At 53.3% G+C, this 9,729-nt stretch overlaps 1 protein-coding gene across 16 annotated transcripts in view; it reads left to right on the top strand.

The window, feature by feature from the left end:
- Positions 1 to 8,531, top strand: part of CSDE1 (cold shock domain containing E1) — a 49,991-nt gene extending 41,460 nt beyond the window's left edge. For all 16 annotated transcript variants that reach the window (XM_078619793.1, XM_078619794.1, XM_078619805.1 and 13 more), the window contains 5 exons: positions 994 to 1,113; positions 2,365 to 2,555; positions 3,735 to 3,898; positions 4,632 to 4,764; positions 5,779 to 8,531. In XM_078619793.1, coding sequence (XP_078475919.1) covers positions 994 to 1,113; positions 2,365 to 2,555; positions 3,735 to 3,898; positions 4,632 to 4,764; positions 5,779 to 5,826 — 656 coding nt within the window. In that variant the 3' untranslated portion in view covers positions 5,827 to 8,531. The remainder of the gene's footprint in view (positions 1 to 993; positions 1,114 to 2,364; positions 2,556 to 3,734; positions 3,899 to 4,631; positions 4,765 to 5,778) is intronic.
- The last annotated feature ends 1,198 nt before the right edge of the window (positions 8,532 to 9,729 follow it).

The following is a 9,729-nucleotide window of genomic DNA, read 5'->3' on the forward strand; positions in this document are numbered from 1 at the left end:
ATGTTTTATTTTTATTATTTTATTACTTCCCTTCTACGTGACTTTACCGAAAGAACCAAGAAGAGAAATAATATAATAAATCACGACGTTTCGGAGGCAACACAAGTCTCCGTCATCAGGTGGGACCGTCACAGCCAGATTTACTGCATCAAGTGAGGCAAAAAATTCAAGATACAAGTTCATAAATACAAGAGGAGGGGGGGAGGAGCTTATCTGAGTGTGGTAGCCAATGAATGGAACGTATTGAGGGGGGGGGGGGGCGGGGCTAAAAGAGAACAACAGGTCACATGCTAAAAGGTTTAGATCGCGTTATTTATAAATGTGTCGTAACCCTCCACCACCCGACACGGCCAATCAGCAAAAAAGTGTCACGTTGACAAAAGACAAATAGTTCACTGCTTTAGCCCACCGGTGTGTTGAAGAGTGAAACCACAACATTTACAATTTTTGGCTCAGCGTGATACGGTGTGGTCTGGCATGGCCTGGAATGGCCTGGCACAGCATGAAAAAGTATGACTCAGCATGGCAGAGCGTGGCTCGGCATGACATGACCGTGGCCTGGCACGGCGTTAAACTGCATGGCCCGGCTGTAGTGGACGTGCCTTTGTCCACTCGTGAAGTTGGGCGGTTGGGGCAGCGTTTTTTTTACGATGGTTTATATGTATGTTGAACATCTTTCGCGCAACGTACGTAGCCAACCGTGCTAATCGGAGGTGCGGGAGGGGTGTGACAACAGTTCTAATGAAATGAGTTTATCAATCTAGATGATGGTGATGATGATTTAAAAGTGCATAGCTGCCCAGTGGCTTCCTAATATCGGAAGGCAAGAGCTTTCCAGACGGCCGCAGAAGCGCACCTTGAAGCGACGCGGCGAAGACCGACCCGTCCTTTGTTCGACGGCTTTACCGAAAGTTTGCCGTCTGAAAAGCACGCGGGTTCGTGAAAAAGACGCGTGTCCGGGATGTCCGTGGGTCCCCTTCCCTCCCCGCGCAGGAAACGTACCCAAGGACGACGTGCAGCCGACGATTTACCTGGGCAAGGTGGCCCGGCCTCTCCGCAGCGTCGATCCCCAACAGGCCGAATACCAGGGGCTGGTGGAGGTCACCGAGGACTGTGCGTACCTTTCACCCCCCCACCTAGCCGAACATGCCGACCTTCCGCTATCGCACGAACCTTGACGGCCATCGAGATTTGTTTTTTGTTGTAGAGTCTCCTGTTAAGCGAGCGATTCTGGGGAATCGCTTTTCACAAAGCTGGACTATTTTTTTTATTTCGCCCGGTGTTGTAAGGCCCTCTCACCGAAACTGCATAACTCTTTTTCAGAAGCGACCCGGCCACACATGATCGCCCAACGCAGTGGCTCATCACGTGGAAATGTGTAGCAGCCATATACTCTAAACGCGTGACGTCGATTGTCAATGTTGGATGTAAAAACCGGAAGACCCGGGGAAAAATTCTCACGTTCCACAGGGAAAACATGCAAACTTCAAATATACAGGGGGTCAGGGTTGTGATTGAACCCACGACCTCCTGTATACCAGGCGAGGCAGTTAACATCTCCTCGCCACTGTGGTGCGCCACTTTTCACGTGATGCCAAGTCAACCTTGTGCCCCGCACAGGGAGAGCTGCCAATGGGGGTGTGTCCTAGGCTAGACCACGTAACAGCAATCATCGCCTCCTTACAGACACACTCATGCCCGCTCACGGGCCAGTTGCCCTGTCAACTTTTGCCGCACAGAAAGGGTTGCCACTGTGGGGGTGTTCTTCTAGACCAGGGGTGGGGAACGTCCGGCCCGTGGGCCGTGTAAGGCCCGCAAAATCATTTGGTCTGGCCCTGTCAAGGCAACCGCAGGCGGGACTCAAAATTCAATAAATCTAGGAGCAAACCTGGAAAAGCAGTTGCGAGTAGCAACATCATCAATACCATACTCTTAGGTTTTTTCGGTAAAGTCACGTAGGTAAAAAAATAAAATTAAAATTAATAAAAGTAATAATAGAAATAAAATAAAGTAATAAATTATTTTATTGTTTTTTTTCTATTACTTTTATTAATTTTATTTTTTACCTACGTGACTTTACCGAAAAAAACTAAGAGTATGAATCCTTGCAGTCACGAAAGCTTCAAATCTAGAACAAATATAACAGGCTAATTTTTAAGTTGATGATTTTGTATGGCCAGCGAATGATGTTATAAATACACAAATGGCCCTTGGCAGAAAAAAGTTTCCCTGCCCCTATTCTAGACAAATCAAATCGGGTGCGCGGGCGGGGGGGCGATGGAATAGCACACCCTGTTGGAAAGCCAGCTAGAATCTTGCCGCCCGTGCGAGCGAGCGATCGATCGACTCACGTATTTGTTGCAGGCGCCCTGAAGGGCGACACTTTCCCGTACGGCGTGGTGGGGCTGGCGAGCCGCTGCGAGTACCTGCAGAAGGGCGAGAACGTCAAGTTCCAGCTGTGCACCGTCACGGCCACTGGGGGGGGGCTCATGGCCTGCAACATCACGCCCATGCGCAAGCTCGAGAGGGCCTACATCGACTCGGTCAAGAGTGAGGTGGGTGTGACTCCGCTATCTTTCGCGTTATTGCATGAAGTGTGGGGGTCCGTGGTTCCAGCCGGGTGTCCGCCCCGGTTAATGCTGCGGGCGTGGCGTTAATTAACTACTGCTTCCAACTACTCTTTGGTTCTTTGGGTAAAGTGACGTATAAAGATAAAGTAGTAAATTAAATAATAGCACACTACGACGTTTCGATTGCAACACAAGCAATCGTCATCAGGTATAACTGATATAGCAACAAAAATCTAACCAGAAAACTATAGACAGACATATAAGCAGACAGATATCACCAAGATACACAGAGAGAGAGTAACACATAGGCACAGAGAGGGAGATCGTCTCTGTGGCGAGGCCTTCCAAACTATGTTTTTATTTAACAGGTAAGGCCCCCCCCCTCCCCGCTGAGCTCTGTAGCTCGGGTTTTTTTGACAGACACTGAGCCACCTGGGCCACGAATTATGGCTCAACGATGAAGCGGCATCATCATCATCGCGTGGACATTCACGGCGGGCAAATACGATTCGTAAATTCCTGCCCATTTGTCGAAACCCAAAACACAAGCTTTGGGGGCAAGGCAGCGGTCCCAGGACCACTCCACGTTTTAGCTGATGTACGCGTGCAAAGGCGGCACTTGTTGGATAAGGGGCAGTCCATAAATGACGTCACGCACCTGGGGGGTGGGGGGGGGTCAGACATTTGTGACGATGTGTGACGAGGTGGGGTGGGGGGGGGTTTGAGAAATGTGACGTCACTCAAAATACGCAACTTTATAAATAAATATAGACAACACGTTCTACTTAATCAAATAGACTTTTTAATAAATGTTTTCTCCTACATCAGAGTGCAGCGCCACATTAAATACGCACTACAATGACAATAGTTTAAAGCGATTTGAAGCATTTTTTTTGTGGGGGGGTGGGTAGAGCTTCGTAACATCATATTTCAGGGGTGGTCTGACTTCTTTTGACGCCGTGTGACCCTTACACTTGTCTACTTTATATTTAGCGACTTTTGTTTGGTACGGTTTGTCGATGCCACCCGCCGACCCCGTACCCCGACCGAACGCACGGCTCCCATCGACGACACTCCTCCTCCGGGATAAATCGGAATCAGACTCCGATTCCGACTCTCATCGCTGTGCATTTTTTCTTTCCTCCGCTTCCGGCACGCGCTCAGTTCGGCTTCATCGCGTACGAGGTCGGCGACAGCAAGAAGCTCTTCTTCCACGTGAGCGAGGTGCTGGACGGCCTCGAGCTGATGCCCAACGACGAGGTGGAGTTCCACGTCGTCTTCAACCCGCGCACCAGCAAGAGCAGTGCCTGTAACGTGCGCCGCATCGGGTACGCCGACACGCTTGCGCGCGCCTCGGCCGCTAAGCTTTCTCGCACTCCCATTGACGTGACGAAATCGTTGCCGCGATGACGAGTCTGCTTCTCGTTCGTCGCTTTGGCACGTGCGGTGCCAAAGAAGGTCAACATTCATATATACTTAGACTCGCACGGAGAACCATAGACTCGCACGGAGAACCATAGACTCGCACAGAGACCCATAGACTCACACAGAGACCCATTAATTCACATGGAGACCCATAGACCCACACGGAGACCCATAGACTCGCACGGAGACCCAGAGTTTGTTGTCCTTCCTCCGCACCTCTGATTAGCACGGTTAGCTACGTACGGCTATGATTTTACTCACTGTAGTGGTCGAGCCAGATGATTGCGTCAGGAGTAGCAGAGTGTTGTGACGCCCCCCCCCCCTCTCCGTGTTTGTGAATCGCTCGCCGAGTCGACGTCATGACGTGTGCACGGTTCTGTTCTGGGTGGTGACCACATTCGCCGCGCACTGCGTGGAGAGTTTGTCAATTTCCCGTTTGTGCATCAACATCATCATTGTCCAGTTTAATCGCATCTGAGAAGAGGGCGATCAAGTGAGAGACGCCAGACCCCAGGGGGTTTGAAAGTACACCCTCTGATCGACTCGCCTACCCCTCTGCCACCTGCCCCCTCCCTGCCCCTCTGCCAACTTCCTGCCCGCCCCTGCCCCCCCCCTTGTCGGCCCCCCGACACGCAGCGAGGCGTCGAAGATGACTCCGTCCCCGCGGCCAGAGCGTCTGGTGAGCCGTCTCAAGAGCCTCACCCTGGACGACAACAGCGCCCCGCGCCTCACCGTCACGCGACAGCCTCGCGGCCCCGACAGCACCAAGGTGAGGAGGAGGAGGGCCCAAGTGTTCGAATAACAACAACAATAAAACTCTGGTTCTTATGGTAAAGTCACGTAGTTAGAAATAAAATGAAACAAATGACGACTTTCGATTTAAAGCTTTCGTGACTGCAGGGATTCATCTTCTTGGTTCTTTCGGTAAAGTCACGTAGAAGGGAAGTAATAAAATAACAAAAATAAAACATAATAAAATAATTCTCACGACGTTTCGGCCACAACGCAAGCAGCCATCCTCAGGTGAAGACCAGGTCTGTCGGACGGCTGCTTGCGTTGTGGCCGAAACGTCGTGAGAATTATTTTAATATGTTTTGTTTGTATTATTTTATTACTTCCCTTCTACGTGACTTTACCGAAAGAACCAAGAAGACAAATGACGATGTTTCGAGCGCTTGTGTTTTGCGATCGAAACGTCGTGATTTGTTTTGTTTTATTTTAAAATCAACAATAATGACGGTTACGACGGTGATCACGACAATGATGTAAGGTTGTAACACGCCCCCACCGCACAGTCGACGCGGTGACCCGGCGCTAATTCTAACCCCCCCCCCCCTCCCTTCTACGTGACTTTACCGAAAGAACCAAGAACACTTGATGAGTGTTTTAAACGTGAAAGGAAACCGGAGCGTGCGAGGGGGCAACGCTCTATCCCAAACAGACGTAACAGATGGTGATTAGTCCGCTTGTTTTTTTCCCCAACCTGCCTTTTAATTCTTAAACTCAGAATTTACAACCGTCCTCACGGCAATTGTGTCACGTGCCTGCCGGCCGCCGTCGCAGATTGGCGCGCGATACCAGCGGCGATCGTCGTCACGTTCCGTTCAGTTTCGTCCGGCCACGTCTACCGGTCGCGCTCCTGGCCTCCGATTGCGTCCGACCGCCCGTGACCTCTTCCCCCGGGTGTGTGTGCGTGTGCGTGTGTGCGCGTGTGTGTGTGTTTGTGCGCATGTGTGTGTGCGCATGTGCGCATGTGTGTGTGCGCGTGTGTGCGCGTGCGCAGGGCTTCACCATGGAGCGAGTGCTGCGTCAGGTCGGGGTGGCGGAGTAAAGTGGTGCCGGGCGAGCGAGGAGCGGCGGCGGCGTAGACTCGCGACGCGTCGGGGGGGGTGGGAGCGGGGGGGCCGCTGCCGTGTGTCTGACCCCCGTCGTCGTCGCCGCATGCCGCTGCTACCGCTCAACCGCACGCTCAGCCACGGCTCTGCCGGTCCCCTGCCGCCCCCGTGTTTATAACGCAGCCGGCCCCATGCGCCACGTGCTCATCAGCTCTCTCTCTCGTTGCCCCGTCTGCTGCTGCAATAGGCCACCCGTGCCGCATCGCACCACTCCCGACCACCACCATCCCCCTCAACCCCCCCCCCCTCCCCTACGGCATTGTAACCCTGCCCAGCTCACCCCTACTATCCCAGCTCCATCCGTCCCACCTTGGCCTTGCCTGACCCCCCTCCGTGCGTGTGTGTCCATGTTTCTCCGTGTGGCTGTCCACGTAGGTGGTATCTGTGTTTGTGCCGTTTGTCAGCGTGTGTGTCCGTGTGGTTTCAGATGTGTGACCTTGTGTGTGTGGGCATGTGTGTGTGCGCGCGCGCATCTGCTTTTTTGTGTCGGGAGGTGTTTGCGTGTGTGTGTGTGTCAGTGGAGCTGAGTGGACTTGCCGATGACTGGTACCAGCGGTGTCAAGATCGGCCTCAGTGGAGGAGGCTCGTGAAGGACGCTACTGGGCAGTTGGAGGCAGTCGCCCTCCAACAACAACGGAGGGCGGAGGAGCGACGCTCACAACAACGAGCGGAGCGCCGGGTGGCTAAAGCACAGCAAGTTGGCACAGTAGGGGCACAGGTGGTGCATCAGCCAGTCATCTCGGTCATCTCGGTCAGTCGACCCGTGGCACCTGGGTCTGCCCCGTGACCTCCTGCCAGCGGGCGTTCGACACTTCACGTGGCCTCAAGGTGCACATGGCCTGGCACAAGCGTCGTGGTGACGTCACCGCCACTTAGTGGCGAATGGCGGTTGTTGTTGTGTGTCAGTGGGGTGCAGCGGTTAGCGCAACGCTGCGCTACGAACCCGGCGACCCGCTCTCACGGCCACCAACATCGGTGACGATTATCCGAACCGGTCCTGGTCCTCCCCTTGGTCGACTCGGCCTCAAATGAGTACCTGGTGCGGTGTGTAGTAAACATCGCCACTGGGGAGACAAAGCGTGGCCTCAACATCATACTGGCCACCCTGGACCCCCCCCCCCCTCTTGTGCCGTGCCGGCCTTCATAGGTGCTGCTGCTACTCCGCTGTAGAGTCTGTGTGGTGTGTGTGTACGCCTGCCTGAGTGTGTGTCTGTGTGTGGTATCCGGGCGCACGTGTGTGTCGCCATCATCAGCTCGGAGAAGATTTGCCGCTGCTTTGTTTTTTTTTGGTTTGCCGCTGAACGGCACTGGAGGAGGGAGGGGGGGGGATGCGGGGGAGAGGGGCGAGTTCAACGACGTCAACTTTGGGGTTTGTTTTTTTTTCTCCAATTTTTCAAAAAATCGTTCGTTTTATTTAATGATGGGAAATTGCACACCTCCTTACCCCGCATCCCCCTACCACCCTCCCTCCCCACCTTTTTCATTTTCCATTCCTTTCCGTCGCCTTCCCCCCCCCTCCCCCCCCCCCCAAACTGATCATCAGCCTTTTGAGATGTTGCTTGTAATCGCGCGCCTTGTCCCTTTAATTTTTTTTTTGTGTTAAGGCCGGTAAACCTTTGAAGCGATAATTTTACCAAAAAAAAAATTAATAACTGAAGATATTGGGTGGGGAGAGAAATGCGTCGCCCGCCCGCCATCTATTTTGTATTTCATTTTTCTCCAAAAGTTTAGTTTGGTGTTAAAGCGTGGCACCGTATATACAAGCCCCCGGGAATCGACGTGGAATTTCACCCGGGGCGTGAAAGAACTCCGGGATCGTTGTGGATTTCCCCGGCGGGGAAAACACAGTCTGGGATCGCTTGGGATTCTGGAGAGAAAGCGAGTCTGGAATAGCGTGGGATTCTAGAGAGAAAACGAGTCTGGAATCGTTGGCATTCCAGAAAGGAAACAAGTCCGGAATCGTTGGGATTCTGACACGAGAAGGGAGTGGGGGGGGGGGGACATCCGGGAATCGCTTTGATTCCGGAGAGAAAAGAAGTCGAGAATCGTTGAGGTTCTGGAGAGCGAAACAAGTCGGGGATTGTTGGGATTCCCGGGCGGGGAAGAGTGTTCCGGAGATGGATTTGGGATTCTGGGGCGGGGAAGAGAACCGGGGTGGGGGGGGGCGGGTGATCCGTTGGGATTCCGGGGCGAGGATTCTTGCGGCCCAGGGCGTGTCGTGAGAGCGTGTACGTGTGCCTAGATGCTCGAGCATTTCACCGTGGAAATCATTGGCGAGTCGCAAGCGTTGCTCCGTCCGCCCCCTCCTCTGCCTCTCTCTCGCGTAACGACACGAGCGCTTGGGGTGTGTTCCTCCTGATTTTGTGCCGCGCTTCGGCGGAGCCGGGAGCCGGGAAGAGGACGGAGGAGAGGGAGACGCGCGGGGGTTACGGAATAATAAAATAAAAAAAATTGCCTGATTAACGAATAAAATGAAAACTCCAAAAAAAAAGATATATAACAACATCGACGAAAAATAACACGGAAACAGAATCGCCGAGGACATTTTTTTTTTCGTTTGAAAAGCTGTTCAAAGTTTGTAAAGCAGTACACAACCGAAGCAGTTAAAATGAAATGCAAAAATAAAGTAATACCTAATAAAGTGTGCAACGTCTAATTCTCGCTGCTGCTGCTGCTGCGTCGTCGTCGGCTCCACGTCCACGGAGGAGCCGAAGGGCGGTGAGGGCATCGGTGAGGGCATCGGTGAGGGCATCGGTGAGGGCATCGGTGAGGGCATCGGTGAGGGCATTGGTGAGGCATCGGTGAGGGCATCGGTGAGGGCATCGGTGAGGCGTCTAGGGCAGCCGCGCCAGCAGCCATAGGTGCCAGCGGTCGATTGCTGCTGGCGTGTTGGGGGGGGGTGGGGGGTGCCGCTCAGAGGACTCCGCGCTCGGGAACGCAGCTCGCGCTCCTTGGCTGAGCCGGGCGCGTCGACGCGTCACACGGCAACCTCCGATTCGCCGTGGTTAGGCCTACGTACGGTGCGAAAGAAGTTCAACGTGCATGGACTCGCACAGTGACCCGTAGACTCGAACAGTGACTATACTCTCACGGACACCCATAGACTCACACAGACACCCATAGACTCACACAGACTCCCACAGACACCCATGGACTCCCATAGACACCCACAGACACGCATAGACTCCCACAGACACCCATAGACTCACACACACCCACGGACTCTCACGGACTCCCACAGACCCATAGTTTGTTGACCTTCCCCAGCACCTCCAATTAGTCGGGGTTGGCTACGTGTGGTGCGAAAAAAGTTCAACTCACACAGAGACCCATAGACTCACACAGACCCATAGACTCACACAGACCTATAGACACAGATACCCATAGACTCGCACAGACACCCATAGACTCACACAGAGACCCATAGACTCCCACAGAGACCCATAGACTCACACAGAGACCCATAGACTCGTACAGACACCCATAGACTCGTACAGACACCCATAGACTCCCACAGAGACCCATAGACTCACACAGAAACCCATATACTCCCACAGACTCACACAGACACCCATAGACACCCACAGACACCCATGGACTCTCACGAACACCCATAGACTCCCACAGACCCATAGTTGTCCTTCCCCAGCACCTCCAATTAGTCGGGGTTGGCTACGTGTGGTGTGAAAAAATTCAACTCGCACAGAGACCCATAGACTCACACAGACCCACATACACAGAGACCCATAGACTCCCACAGAGACCCATAGACTCACGCAGAGACCTATAGACTCACACAGAGACCCATAGACTCCTACACACCCATGGACTCCCACAGA

Source organism: Lampetra planeri, chromosome 64 (genome assembly GCF_965212315.1).
Source record: "Lampetra planeri chromosome 64, kcLamPlan1.2.h2, whole genome shotgun sequence".
NCBI lineage: Eukaryota > Metazoa > Chordata > Hyperoartia > Petromyzontiformes > Petromyzontidae > Lampetra > Lampetra planeri.